Raw genomic sequence first — 16,228 nt, 5'->3', positions numbered from 1 at the left:
CAGAGAGCTGTTGAGGATATAGACCTCACCAAAGCACCCTTTCCAGAGCAGTCGGCCAAATCTGAAGACCCGCTGCCTGAACTGGAGACCACTCTGTTGCACCATATCAATTAAGGTCTCCTACTACTCTCCAGCTCCCGAGGGACAGGGGAAAGAAAAGCTAAGGAAGAAACTGGAGTAAACCGAGGATTGGGAAGAGCAAACTTTTATGATGACAGAAAAAACCCACTGCTGAATATTGGCCCTGCTGTGCCTGGGAAAACATCGTGCCTTATGGAGTGTTGAAAGTGACTAACTTGGAATCCTATAATTATGCTGATTTGGGAGGTCAGCACTTGTAAATTATCTGTATTTTTATCAAGCACAAAAGGAAATGCATCTGTACAGTTTAATAAAACAGAACTGTACATTAGGTAGCAACATACTTTCCTGAAAACTGTTGCTGTAGGAGTATGTCAGCTAATTCCTAGAAAAGGCAAAGCAGCTTAATTCAAACCCATATAGTGTGTCTCCTTTAAAAATGGATGCAAGCAGGGGCTTCTACCATACTGTACAAGAATATGTTATGCATTTAGGCAAGTGGAGAAACACTGACTTTTACTGATTCGAGAGAGAGCAAGAACAGATTAATAGTAGAAGAGGTGAGAGCACGATAAAAATCTCTTGCTCCAGAAAACACATTAGACTTGCTCCCCAGAGATTCAGAAGTCATCCCTGGTCTTGCACATCTGTCCTTGATCTGTCCTCCAAACCTAAATCCTCTCCCTCTCTCCCTTTTTTGAGGGAGGATCTGGGTTTAAGAAAGGTCCTATGTAAAATATTCATTAATTCATATGCATTAATAATGTTCTGAAGCATCATTAATTTTCATGTACATGTGAATACCATCAGTGTAAAAATAATGATTTGAGAAAGGGATTTAAAATGCATAAACTCTCTCTGCCTCCTGGCTTACATGCTGTTGGGCACCAGCAGCCCCTTTCATCTTCCCCCAATGCTGTGGCTCTTCAATGTGCCTATGTAATCCAGCCAGACTGCTTTCTTTCCCCTCAGAGCCAGCCTCTGACACTCATCTATCAAAGACTTTGCCTGCCTATAGAGCTCACTCTGAGTCCAGCTGGGCCCTCTCGCTATCCTCGCAAACCCACTGTGGCTGGCAGAGCAAAAATTCATCAACTTGCAGGAAACATTCTGAATGCAAGCGTTGGCAACTTTACCTACTTATCTGCTGTATGGGGCTTGTGGATATTACCCATCAGTCTCCATCTGTCTTCTAGTGGGCTCTATAAATTATTCCCATATATAAATGCACACACACACTGACCAGTACATCTGATTTTAACTATGTCCTTATACACTTGGGGATGATTATTCACAGTGCAGGTGCGTAAATTGCATATGGAAGCACATACATACACACCAGCTCAAACATAAGTGTGCTCTTCTGGCAATTCCATGCAACGCCCACAGGAGGTAACTTGGTCTTACATAAAAGCAGAATTCAATCATTTGGCTGGAGAATCACTACTTTCAATTACACTTGGCTATGAATAAAAAAGTATAGGAAAAGCAAACAAGCCCAGAAAAATCATCCTATTAAAAAACAAACACATGCATTTTTAATGCAAATAAGGCAGTTTCATCTCCTGGTCTAAACGTACACCAGACGCCCAAATTCAAACTCCTGCACTAGAACACCAGGCTGCTAATTCAATAGGAACTTTCAGCTATGTTTTCACACTGCACAACACTCCAGCAAAGTCTGGGTTAGCTATAAATGTTCAAAAGGAGACCAGTCACAATTCAGCCTGCCTCACTCAAAACTCAGGTATCAGAACAGTGGACGTGTGGTCCTTTTTATATAAGGTGCTTGAAAGTCTTGGTTTTGATAAATCCATTATCGACATTATTTCAGGTTTATACAACAGACCGACAGCTAAGGTCAAAATTAACGGAGACCTCAATACTTCATATTGGAGCGTGGGACATGACAGGGTTGTTGCTTTTCTCTGCTCCTCTTCGCCTTGTTCATAGGACCGTTAAACCAATGGATCAGACAGGCAAGATATAACTGGAGTAAGGATGACAAGAGGGGAACAGAAATGGGCACTTTTTGCCGACAACCTACTATTAACTATGTCCAACCACACACAGGCACTCCCTAAAATCATGAAAATATCAGAATACCGATCCTTTTCGGGGTATAAGGTTAACGTAAATAAAACGTAGGTGCTAACTCTAAATTATAATCCACCAATTGAAATCAAGGATATAAATGGAAATGGGATGCAGACAGTATAAGATACTAAGGGGCGGTAATAAATCGTGACTTCACTAAAATGTTTGATGCCAACTATGGCCCCCTAAATGTATCCATAAAATCTGATATACAAAGAAGGTATGCCATTACTTTTTTGGACCTACGTTGTTGAATGTTGTTTTTATTTCAATCCTTACCAATTCTCATACTCCAAAAACAATTTATAGAATGGGACAGACTGTCAAAATACATTTGGAAAGGGAAAAAGCTAGAATCAAATATAAAACATTACAATTAAAGATAAAGGGGGTCAAGGCCTTCCTTGTCTACAAGAATATTATCTCTCAGCTGAGACCATTAATATATTTGTGCTGTCCAGATTACACGGCAGGTTGGAAAGACGTGGAGGGGACAACTGTTAAAACAATACCAATTAAAGCCTTAATAGCTGACACAAATCTGCAGAATAAAATCCATTTGGTAATACATGTAATGATATTTGCATGGAACAAAGCAATTAGAGTTTGCGGTTTGGAAAAGTTCTCTAAAGTTTTGAGGTCATGCGCATATGATTCAAACTTTACCACAAATCAATATGACGTTACATTAAAAAAAGACCTAACTAATTACTATACATTTGTCCATAGGGGGGCACTCCAAAGTTTTGAAACCTTGAAAAGAAAATATTATATAGGCTCAGATGACTTCTTTAGATAACTACAGGTCAGTAATTATTTTAATCACGACCTGAAAGTGAATTTAAAGGACCTAGAATTTGTGGAAACATTTATAACATGAGGAGTGCACAATAGAATCATTTCAAGATTGTACAACAGCATCCTGAAATGTAAAAACAACAACATTATCTATGTTAAAAGGAAGTGGGGGAAAAAGAAGGTAACCTGACAATTGTAGAAGAAAGTTGGGACCACATGTGAGATACAGTGGGGTACAACCAGATCAAATGTTTGGATTTTGCTGGAAAATCATAATGAGGTACTTCATTACCCCTGTTCAGAAAAGGTATCGGGGAATGGGGATACTTGGAGATGTGGGGGAGATGGGGCAAACCATTTCCATATTTTTTGGGACTGTCAAGCCATTCACCAGTATTGGTTACAAATTCAGGATCATAAACTGAATGTCATTTCATTTGGTTTTCCTTTAAATTTTGAAAACATTTTTTTTTGTAACATAACAGGTGATGAACTGAATTTGAATGATAAAAAACTGGTGTACATCCTACTGGCAGCAAGTAAAAAGCGCTCACGAGGAGATGGCTCAAACCTGAATCACCAACAACAGAAGACTGGATAAATGTTGTGCAAGAGACACAATAGAAAAACTATTTCTTTCTTAAATTACAGAGATACCTTCTACAAAATATGGTCCAAACGGACTGAATATGTCAAGCCAGTTAGATTTGATTTTATATAAAGCTGGCTGCTCTATGAAGTGTGCACAAATTTGTACATTCATGTCAATAATGTGTTTACAATTAGGCCTCCCTGCCACCCAAGTTCCAATGTATGTTTCCATTTTTTTCTCAGCTAAAAGTTCAAAAATGTGAAAGCAAAAGCAAGTAAATTCTTATGTAATTGTAATATCATGTGCTTTCTAAATAAAAGAGTTAATTGCAAAAAAAGAACAGTGGACGGACTAAGGCGAATAGTGTGTATGTTTCCTAGAATCAGAAATGTTAAGTTTTCTGAAGCCCTGTGAAATATTATGATTTTATGATAGTTGTAACAAACCCATCTGCATGCAAGGTCTTAACAGGTTTGCAGATACACAAATACAGAGCTAAATCAAGATAAAATATAAAAATAATATTGTAAAAAAAAAAATGTAATTTAAAGATTTAAATATTTCTGAATGGCAATAAGCACTTGTTAATCAGAACTTTTCATAAGATTTTTCCCCTATAAAATTCCATTCACACTTCTGTGCCTTACTAAGCACATCAGAAGATATTACACCTTACAAACTTATCAAAAGGCGGCACGGTGGCGCAGCAGGTAGTGTCGCAGTCACACAGCTCCAGGAACCTGGAGGTTGTGGGTTCGATTCCCGCTCCGGGTGACTGTCTGTGAGGAGTTGGTGTGTTCTCCCCGTGTCCGCGTGGGTTTCCTCCGGGTGCTCCGGTTTCCTCCCACAGTCCAAAAACACACGTTGGTAGGTGGATTGGCGACTCGAAAGTGTCCGTAGGTGTGAGTGAATGTGTGTGTGTCTGTGTTGCCCTGTGAAGGACTGGCGTCCCCTCCAGGGTGTATTCCCGCCTTGCGCCCGATGATTCCAGGTAGGCTCTGGACCCCCCGCGACCCTAAATTGGATAAGCGGTTACAGATAATGGATGGATGGAAACTTATCAAAAGGTTTCTTAGTAAATAAATAGGTCCCATATAAAACCTTGAAATCTCAGAGAACTATCAGAGGCAGCCAGACACTTGAGAAAATTATCACAACCATATTTAGTTCAAAAAATTAAAGTCAGCCTTGGTTAAAAAAAAAAAAAAAAGGTTTGGACATTCATTTAAAGAAAATAATAGTAATTAAAACTACAATCACACTATTGGTCAGGAATTTCGCAATTAGACTAGACAAAGTGCTGGGCGATATGAGCGCTAATCAATATCATGATTAATTGTACATTTTACCATAATTATGATTAATAAATTATTATTTTGTTTTTGTATTTTTGACCCTCGTAGTTCAATGACGATGCTTGTACTGTAAATATGCTCTTATTGCTGGGAGCTTGTTCCCCTCTTATTTTTTGAGCACTGTTTATATTTGGTGTGTGATTTGGTTGCTGAAACCGTTTTTTTCTCAGCGTTTACATTTTACTTTTTGTCCATTTTCTTCTTAATTATAGTCAAAACACAGCACGTCCAAACCACAAATACTGTGTTTTTCTTTGGTACGAGCTGCTCGAGTCTCTTGGTCTGCCTCAGCATTTAGGTTGCTTCCATGTGGCAGATAGGTGCAGAATTACGTGCCTACATCTTGGCAGCGTGGTTTTAAAGGGACAGCACATGAACACGCAGTGGGGACATAACAGAATAAAAATAATTGACATAATCGATATAGACAAGATTATGTCAGTTAGAAGTTCTGAATGTCAATTTCAGTTCAGTGCCGATTACTTGCCCAGCCCTAACTAGACATTTCCCTCAAATTGTTCAGCCCTATAACTAAACCCTTTTTTGCCAAGAGTGTATCTTGTTGCTATTAAGAGTGCAGTCCTTTGTTTCAGACTTGACCAAGTAGGTCAATTATAGCTACATCATCATCATTTCCAGAACTGTCCTGGAAATCTACAATAGTCCCTTTAAACATCTGATGGCCAGTGTCCTTGCTAGATTCAACTGACATCCAGTCTCTGGATCCAGTAACACTACTATCACATTTCCCACATCTCAGTACATTCATATTTGCAGTCCAGGCAATCTGAGCAAATATATATGAGCAGTCAACTGAGGTTGATGAAGGCAAGACAGAAATTGTATGACATTTTTCAAGAACATCAAAATAAATGACAATGTGGTGTGTAGAAATTTTACAGTTGTATAATGACAACACATACCATTCCTGAAAGCCATCATTCTATTGTACATTCAGCTATTGTTAAACTAAAATTCTCTGGAATGAGTCTTTGTGCTGCTGGCTACAGGACTATAACAGCTTTTGCATTTGAGCCTAAACCCCGCAGATCTCAGCAAAACCTAGCAGCAATCTGTTCTCTCTCCAGGCTTTGAAGCTGACATTGATAACTCCCTTATAACCCACAGATACACACAATCCAGTTTTTAATATCAAACATATTGCATATTACATTATAAATTCAAGTAATCCATCTTAAAGCCCCAGTAGTGCAGCAGCTTCAAAAATCTGACCAAATCTGAACTGCTGTCTTCAGCACTGACGTCCCTATATCACCATTCACAGGGTTTCTTCACTCACTCCCTCTGCTTCTGCTGGCATTGAGTGCTTCAAATTATCTGAGCATTCGCCCAATATTACTTTGTTCACCTTGGTGACATGAAAGGGACAGATTTAAGCTGTGCACGATAACCACATTTTTCAATTATATTAGCAGCAGTCAGAAAATGTATTCGCTCCCAGTGAACTCTGGAAATTGCACCTCTCCGCAGAAAGAGCCATGAGTGGCTGGCAAAAATAATGCAGCTCATCTTGTGAACCGAGGCAAACCCTCAGGCCTTCAAATTAAAAATATACATAGATACGATGGAAGTAAAACTGTCACGCACTGCAGTGTGATACAGTTTAATATCTTTCACGTCCACAAATACACACACATTTAAAAATTCCCAACGAAGGCTGCTGTGCCTTACGTTTCCAGTACTGTCATTCTGTCTAATTAAAGTTTCTGCATGCAAAGGAATAATATTTCATGACAAGGATTAATTTAGCTAAGGAAAATGGAGTCACTTGAGATTAAATAAGGCAGCAAATCATAGCCCAGTAAGGTATATTTTAATGCTTTGCTCCCTAGACCCACCTTGACTGTTTGAAATTTGAAGAACTTGTAAGAAGTGAAACACTCCCATGCATATTTCACTATTCATGTGGCTGCCAACTGTAGGCATACTCAGATTCCTATGAAATAATCAAAGTGTTTGGGTGGCGTAACATAAACCTTGGTGATGGTTAATAGTCAATGCGGCCAAGGTTAAGGGACAACAAAAGAGCTTCATGAAAAATTACTGAAAGCAAACTTGCACTTAACACAGGGCCAGGAAATAAAGACATACACAGGCTAAACGGTATATTAGTTCCTTAGCAGTTCAATATGTGTGGTCTATTCAAGCGGCCAGGTCATGCAACTATTGACTAACTCTCGACACTTATTCACTTATTGCAATGCATCTTAAACATGTTTTGAATTTGAAGAAGTAAAACTAAAACATCATTAGTAAGATTTCTTATAAACCTCACACATTTCAGAAAGTAGTTTAGTAAATGTGATTCGGGTGAACAAAGTCACTGGTCCATTTAACAGCCATCGTAAAAGGAACGAGTGTGCGAGATTGATTGTCATCCATTATTTGTAGTTGCTTGATTATTCAGTAATTTCTTCATTTAGGTGAATTCATCTAATATAAAAACCTTGTTTGTTTCTTTGTTTATGCCATAATTTAGCAATCATTGCTTAAATTTCTTCTCCCTCTTTTACCAGAGCAAGAAACATGCCAACAAAGTACGTTTGTTTTACATGCTCCACCCAGAAGATGGAGGCCCACCCTCCAAAAGACTGAGACCAGATAACCCAGTAAGTATTTCTTTACAGTTAGAAGCATCTGAGACAATTCTTAGAGTAACAGGGTTGGGTGGTTTGTGCAGATGGATGAGAGCTTTTATAGCCCTTGGACTCTCCAGGATTGAGTATTTAACCTGTCATTGGAGAACTAGTGCATTTAAAGGATATTCTTTATTCATCTGGATCTGATAATGCAGTTTGGCTGGACTCCTGCTCTCGTCTGTTCACAAATATCTGCTTGAGTAAAGTGTGGTAATTGTTATTTGTGTGAGTGTTTTATAAACACACCAGCTCCATTTTATGGATCGTGGACATGTGCAAAAGGATGACAAAACACAGCCATTTGTATTCCATTAAACTGAAAAGTCAAAATTACTGTGTAGGTGTGCATCCCACTCCTCACCAATTTTCTGTGGCCTTCAGTCTAAACGGCTAAATGTGTTGGTTTCAACGAGGACAATAAAGAAAAATGCTTAAGACATTTTGACTGATTAGAAATATATGTACTGAAGAGGTTGCTGCACTAATTTAATGTGATCTCATGTAAAAAGCTAGAGTACATTAGTTTGTAGAAACCAGTAAGTGTAAGCTTGTTTAAGAAAAAAAAAAGATAAAAGAAATCCAACCTAAAATGTCACACTCCTTCCAAAACCACTCTCCTAAATCACACGAACGTGCACAGCTTGATGAGTTACACAGAAAGAGCCCTGTAGATAAGTTGCGTTCTAACATTATCCAGCTATGTTTCATTCACATTAAACAAACTTCATCCATGATCTTTTCACGTTTATTTTAACAGCATAGTGCACGAGGGCAAGGTGATGTAAATAGGTACAGGCAGTTTATTTCCTTTTGTCTGAGTGAAATGATTGGACAGGGATTTTATAGTCCTATGGCATATATAGTAAAGGACATTTATGTCGGAGCATTAGACTTACTGCTTGCTATCAGCATGTAAAGAGCATTTCAAGAAATATAACAAATTGTTTAAAACCTCACCTTGATTGCCTGTAATGTTTGATTGCAGAGAAAACTGCATTTCCTACAAACAAATATATATATATATTATATTATATTATATTAAAAACAATATCTAGGTTTTTATTTGATGAAAGTATATAAACTGCAAAAACACCACTTTTTCCTAGAAGAGTATTAATGCAGAGCAGTGGTGTACTGTAGATACATTGCAGTCTGAAGATATTTTCTGTAGTTTTCATTCTCTCTTTTATTCTTGGAAATAACTTCAACTTGGCATACACTAACTGGAGAGCAATCAGAAGCAGTAGTAAACTGTTTGGCTTACACTGGCCAAGTAAGAAGTCACATTAAATTAAATCTCTACAATTGTACATTCAGGTCATTCTGTTGCTTTTAATAACTATAGCAATGCTAATGTAATCTATTAAAATGTGTTCATATTTGGACCATCAAATAATGGTGGATAACGTGCATGGTTCTAATTCCAATGATGGTAATCAGAGACTAATCCAAGCACTTTTTAGATTCTCAAATGTAAAGATATAAAAACAAAGGACACCCAACAAAATAAATTAGGAATAGCTTATTCCTGTAAATGAATACAGCTAACTGGGGATAACCGAAATTCAAACTTTTAATCACTAATATTCCAAACTAAAATTCATCCAATGTAATGTGTTCGGACAGGCTGTCTAGAGAGAGTGTGTGTGTGTGTGTGCGTGTGTGCGTGTGTGTGTGTGTGTGTGTGTGTGTGTGTGTGTGTGTGCATTCACACTTGAGTGTCACAAACGTCCAGTAGTATTCAAGTTTCTTCATAAGCCTACTTAGACGAGAAAGAATCCTTGAGAGGTGATCTAAGGTTTTTCCTCTACACCCTTCTCTCTTGGCTTGCTGAAAAGGAGACTTGGACTGGCTCTCTGTAAAACTGTTGTATGGATGACTTTAGCTGTAAAATAATGTTTTATAAATATATTGATTGATTTTGCCAGAACTCCCTGACCTGTATAAAACCCGTCTGCTCCATGCACAGCCTGCAGTATGTGTATGTGTACTAACAAAATAAGACCATATCATACTGCTGCAGGCCTAGACACTGGCGAACGCTGTTAAAGACCACTTTTAAAATATGAACCCTGCACACACTTGCTTTATAGAAGAATTAAACCCTTTACCAAGCTCCTCTGTCTCCAGAGCCTCACTGAGGTCCTACACTGCACTGTAGCATAGAAACACTAAATAAACAGTGAAAAACATAGATACAAAAAATAGACTGTGACAAAAAAAATACCATAGATATTACATCAACACATTTAACAGCATTCGCATGCTGTCAAATGTGTTAGTTTGTGCAGTTTTCTCAGAACTTACAGCATTACAGCTGCTTTCATGCTAACTCACCTGTAAACTGTAGAGATTATTTGTAGCTTGTTTTGTGAGCTGTATTTCTAAATCATAACTTGTCTAATTGGTAGGAAAGCAGCCACTGGAAGCTGTCACGGTAAAGAGAGAAGTTTGTATTTAGAGCTGCTCATTCTTATGAGACTGAAATATATAATGAGGACAGTGAATATAATATTGTGTAGTCTAACTACTTTGCCCTTTTTCTCTTTTCAAAGCTGATATGCTAATAGCCCCTCCCCCCAATCACTTTGAAAAAGAGATGGCCAGAGTAGCAGTCATCCAAGCTGTGTGGACTCAGAACAAAATAGAACATGCTATTCAGAATATGTTGAGATACATTGGAAAAGCTAAAAAGCTTTGAAACACAGAAAGAGCATCTAAATATCAGGGACATAAACACATTAATTTCCTAGGCATCATTTTCAACCAGTCCAAGCACAAATTATGGACTGAACAACCCAGTCTGGCTGCTGCATTTCCTGCAGTGCAGTGAAAAACTCAAGCACAATTTTCAATAAAACAGGATTGTAATATATGTTATGTTTGGAGTTCATGTTCAGTATAAAACCTTGATTCAACTGTATATCTTTTCTGGGTTAGCCATATAGGCACCACAGTTTTCTTATAAAGTCCTTACATTTCAGGGGCTCAAATAATTGGACAGTATATTTTAAAAGAGAACTTCACATACAAGAGCTCCAAATGCTGCAAAACCTTAGTAGTTCATTTTAGATTATATATTTTAAGGTGAACTGATATGGTTGATTTTCAACTTATTGTTTGAACATATCATTAGCAAAAGAAGCAGTGTTCCAAACTGTACTGTTCCAAAAACAGCCACAAATTCAGATATAGAGGGCATCACAAACCTTAGGATGCAGTCACACTAAACCTAATGGGTGGATCTTTCAAGCTACAGATGAGAATCAGATCGGTAAGTGAAGAGTGAGGTGGGGACTAATTGCATATTCATAAATCTAGGCGCAGCAGGTTGTGTCACAGTCACACAGCTCCAGGGACCTGGAGGTTGTGGGTTTGATTCCTGCTTTGGGTGACTGTCTGTGAGGAGTTCTTCCTGTGTCAGCGTGGGTTTCCTCCGGGTGCTCCGGTTTCCTCCCACAGTCCAAAAACACACGTTGTTGTGTGAGTGAATGTGTGTGAGGAGGACTGGCGCCCCCTCCAGGGCTCTGTACCCACCGCGACCCTGAACTGGATAAGCGCTTACTAAAAATGAACGAATGAATCTAGGCGTACCAATTGTAAGGCTTTAGGGAAATTGTTAATTGTAAGTAAATTCTCCCTGTTATTTTGGTGAACAGAGATTTGTTTGTAGGGATTTATTCAATGAGCAGAAAGACTTTGAAAAAACTGTATATAAACAATGTGCAACCCTCTGTATACAGCATCAGCAGGATGCATTCTGAAGTTCAAATGAACATTTTAAATTATCATAACATTATACTATTTTTTTTAAAACAAACTAATTGAGGCAGCTGCCCAAAACAAGGAACTGAAAATGGCAGGATTATTTCAGCATCTGGTTATGAGTTGCAGACTGTAGGCAGTCATCCATCATAAAGGATTTGCAGCCAAACAAAGGATTCAAATTTAAACACGACAGTTTTAATTAAGACAATATTTATTTATTCCGTTATTTCTACTACCCTGCAATGAGGCAGGGGATGGAAGAATATAAGGCCGCTAGGATGCCTATATAGATCACGCAGTGTAGTGGTAAACATATCAAATTAAGGTTATCGTTATGCACTTCATGCTCATAGCTTTTGTTTGGCTACAGATCTTACATATTTGAACACAGGCAAAAAACAAAAAATGTGCCACTATCCAATTACCTACAGACTACACTGCAAGCCCCAGAGCTTGTGTAATTACAGACAGTCTATTAAGGGTGAGTTTGTGAAGGACAGTGTGCGTTTATTAGTCTATGAAACATTCAGCTGATAATAGGTAGTCTGTGGAGGAATGTCCTCAGCTGAAGTCAGCGTGAGAGAGAAAGAGTCCGGTTGTTCATGAAGAGCTCATTAGAGCAGTGTTTATGAATAATTCTGCTGGGAGACCAGACAGTTCTTAGTCTAGCCCGCATACCCTTCCATTACCAAACCAAACCAACCCAGAAGATACTGAGTGGGTAACACAGGACTAATCAAACTGTACAGCAGAGTGAGCAGCACTCAGAGCATTTCCTAATAAGTCAAGCGATGAATAGAAAGTGGCATCCTGGTTTAAAGTTCAAAGTTGCACAACTTCATGTGTATTTGTCACATCATACAACAAAAATCATGTTGGGCGATGGCTTCTTGCTGCTGGACTGACTCGCCCTGTATCTACATGGCTGTCTTTATGGAATAAGGCTTGAGTGTGCTGCAAAATACTGCCAGCACTGAGTCCAAGCCTCAACATGATTTACCTCCATCTACAGCTTCAATTTCACACCACCTCTGCCACTCTGACCACATGAAGCCAGCACTAGCCCCCAGAATAGTCTTTTTTATGGGCCAGTTTGTTCCAGCTTACCTCTGTAAAGCTGCCAATTTGTATTGACACTGTGCCTTTCCTGGAATGAGGAGAGCTAGTAAACTTAGGCAGCAGTGTGTAATGTTGTTTCCCCTTTAAAAAAAAAAAAGTCACAAACTGTAGTCAGGCTCAGAAAAGATCATAAAAGAAGAAAGTAGGTCAGAAAGGTTCTGAGAGATAAAGTGAGTTTTTTTTTTCTTACGGGTGCATGCACACACGACTTTTTGCTTTAGCAGCTTCCCATCTTGAAGTATGATTGAGTGTCTGAGCGATCAGTGGCCCTCTGCTTCTTTGTTTTGAAGTGCTCAGGCGAACAAACTGGAAAGAGGGAAGGAAAAGTTCTTTCCGTTCCTTTCATTTCTTGAAATCTATATTTTGTGCACGTCTTCAAACAGGGAGAATTAACGTGTGCCTCAGTCTGCTTTCCCCCCCTTTCCTAGTGGGGTTTATTTTTAGCTGTGTTTTCACACCCTTCCAAACAGTAGAAAAGCTGTATGTAAGGAGTGGGAGAGGGAGATAAACAGGCTCTTAATTAAAAGCTCTTTGTTAAGAGCCAGGCAGAGCAACACACTGTCACAAACCTATGTACACATACACACTTTTTATTATTTACTAAATAGGTCATATGTAAATGGGCAGATGTGTATGTGACAGAGAGAAACAGACACAGCACATCCCCAGATGAAGGGTGCATTTAAATGAGACCAAATGAAAATTCATGCAAAAGGAGTAGCTACCTGCATCCTACCTTCTCAACAAGCAACATCAGTACTGAACTGTCACTTCTTCAGATGTCACATTTCTACTGTGAATAATATTTTGTATTCAATGGGGAGCAGAGTCAATTTCATGCAAACAGATACTGGAAAAATATATATTTTAAAGCTTTTTTTCTGCTCAACATTTACAAAGGTTACTTTGTGTGGCCGCCTCAGTTAAGTACCTGTGCTAATTTTAGCTTTTATATTTGACTCCACGTTACATTAGAAATGTAGAAAAATGCTTCTGCCCTCATTTCATGATTACAATGATTACTCTAATTCACAAGCCATTGGCCCTTCAGGGCTGACTACAAAGCTACGGGAAGCCAGCTCTGCAGCACATCTAAAAAAGAAAGAAATCAAAAAAACCCAGAGGAAAGTAGTGATAGAAAACTCAAGCTCAAACAGTGCTGCCTCATGGGGGACCACCACTCCTGTGACGGGATTATAAATAGAGATCTTGTATAAATTGTTTTTTGTGATTTTCCACTCAGGAGGAAATTTCATGCACATGAACACAAATGTGCTAAACAGGTTATTGTTATAACTAGATACAACTGATCAAAGAAGCAGTCATTTTTTCCCCTGTATACTATAAACAAGGCATCATATGTGAACACAATCACAAATTACAGACATTCCTGCATACACAATATCAAGCACAGCGTGAACAGAGGGGCAGACAGCCCTCACACTCTCCAACCCCCCACCCCCACCCCAGGCTGCTGCATTAGAGCCAGCCAGACACTCACTGTGTCCTGAGGGATATGGTAGGTGTTGAATGCTTTTCTCTGTAACTTTGTCTCTGTTCTACTCACCTCCCCTACTCCCCTATAAACAGCAATCAGAACACACTCACCCCACTGCCCAGCTTACCAGAATCAGGTCACAGGCTCTGGGAAATAGAACTAGGCCATGAAGTTTGGTCATATTTATCCTGTTACTCAGAGGTGGATGAAAGTTCTGGCTTAGAAATTGGTGAATGTACAGGATGACAGGACTGGACGGCATACCAATAGCCCCTTATAGAACTTGATTTAGAGTCTTTTTTACAAGATACCATTTTAGTGTCTTGTAACACAACATAAACTGACCTAGTGTAATGTGTAGTAAATTTATTTTAGGAGAATTCACTGCATGCTGTGATTACACGGTGATGGACGTGGCTTGTTGGAATTAATTGCTGGAACTAAAAGAAATGTGTGTATGTCAATATATGTTGGGTGGCCACTAGGGGCACATTCAAGTATGGCGCCTAATTGATTCACTCTGTAGGGTAATGGTTCAATTCTGATTTTTTTGCACTATTTTTCATATTTCTTCAGTTAAGTTTGGTCCTCTTGAACTCTTGTTCACACCAACAACACATATCAGGCATTGTGGGAAATGGCGACCATATTTCAAAAATTGATTGAAGTGCTCCCTACTAACTAGCCCCTCCAATGAAACACCCTTCAATGAAAGTGAAGTCTTAGAGTATGACTTGATAACTGACATTTCTTGGTGTGCCAAAGTAGTGTGGGGACAATGTGTACAAATGCAAAAATGGAGCAGTGGAAGGGTCATTGTGGATAGTGCCAATTTATTCTGCTGAAAATTATTTGCGCCCCAAACATTCTGCTCCCTAAAAAGACAAAAATCTCTGTGACAACAAAAGAATGAAATAATAAACTAGAAAACTGTTTCCCAGAGGATTATTGGCAGTATTTCTGTACAGTGGCTCCTGTTTGGGCAGCTCCAAAGCTGTTCTGCTACTTTATAACATACAGACATGATAGAACTCACTTAAAAGGGTTATATATCTTAGTCTCAAAAGAATGTTATGCAAAGGTTTGTCTTAAACTTCTTTGTGGAAATAAAGTCCCTATCTTCTAGTAATGTTTTACTTACCACTTTTGCTTATGACTAAGAACAGATTGTGTTTACTGGTGTTTTCTTATATACTGTTTATTCATGGCCTCTCAACAAGAACTCGCTAAACCTCAATTTATTCAATATAAAAACAGCCATATTTCACAGGTTAAATGTTACTATAAGCAACAAATCTATTCATGTGCATTGCCTCCAGGATCACTGGCCCTCCAACAGTTAGAGCTTTGATGTTTCAGTTGGCTTTTAAAATGCAGAATGGGTATTTTCCCCATCCTGAGTTATTTAAGCCAGATAAAGATCTAAAGTGCTCACAGTGGAGGATGCAAGTGAGACTACTCCACCTTGGTATCCTCTGCTTTCGAGTAACTGCCTCCACTGTCTTTATAATGGATGATAAGCAGTAGTGCTGCCTTGAGAAATAGGCCAATGAACAGGGGCAATTCTCTGCACCCCTTTGTGTCTGATTTACTTAAGGCTGACCTTCTCAGCTTTCTCAGTGAGGCTGAAATGGGCCAAGCCTGAGCAGAGTTTGGAGTTTGGGACGAGCGCCAGGGCCCAGGCTGTTGTAGTACTGGTAGTGGCTCAGTAATACACTGTCCTCCTGCAGAGACTTTGAGGTCACGAAAAATGCAAACAGGATCTCCAAAATCCTGCACTTGGTCTTAAGACCATTCATCATGGACCAACTGTTTTGTCCCCATCGTCTGGGAATTGTAAGAGATCCCTGTCAATTCCACAATCATCCAAAAATGACTCTTCATGCCTGAGCTGTCCAATGACACTTTAGTTCCAATGAAACTTGGCTGAGAGCAAAAAGGCAAGAATAAACAGTACTTTTCTCTATAATATAATATAAATAAACTCTATAAAGAGTGAGTAATTTTAAAAGGTTTCTCATCAGTGTACAGTTCCATAAATAAGGCAAAATTACATAACATACATTAACATTTCTTTATTTGTAGCTTTATATGACATTAATGTATTTGTTTACTTTCATGTGATCATCGTTCATTAATTAATGAAAGGTTCGATAATTATAAAAGGTTATAATGGAAGAAAAGTAAAAAAAAAAGTCAGCTGCCTGGCCCTCTGTCTTAGTATATCAGTACTACACCTATTGTACTTTAAAAAAAAAAA

General features: G+C 38.7%; 1 protein-coding gene across 1 annotated transcript in view; it reads left to right on the top strand.

Moving 5' to 3' along the window:
• The window catches only part of zgc:171482 (zinc finger protein), a 60,340-nt gene that overhangs the window by 19,359 nt on the left and 24,753 nt on the right, over nucleotides 1-16,228 (top strand). Inside the window, exon 3 of the mRNA XM_066679874.1 lies at nucleotides 7,461-7,553. Coding sequence (XP_066535971.1) covers nucleotides 7,461-7,553 — 93 coding nt within the window. The remainder of the gene's footprint in view (nucleotides 1-7,460; nucleotides 7,554-16,228) is intronic.

The sequence above is a fragment of the Hoplias malabaricus genome, chromosome 8 (assembly GCF_029633855.1).
Source record: "Hoplias malabaricus isolate fHopMal1 chromosome 8, fHopMal1.hap1, whole genome shotgun sequence".
Lineage (NCBI taxonomy): Eukaryota > Metazoa > Chordata > Actinopteri > Characiformes > Erythrinidae > Hoplias > Hoplias malabaricus.
Note: the sequence above shows the minus strand (reverse complement) of the source record. Positions and strands in the feature narration are given on the sequence as shown.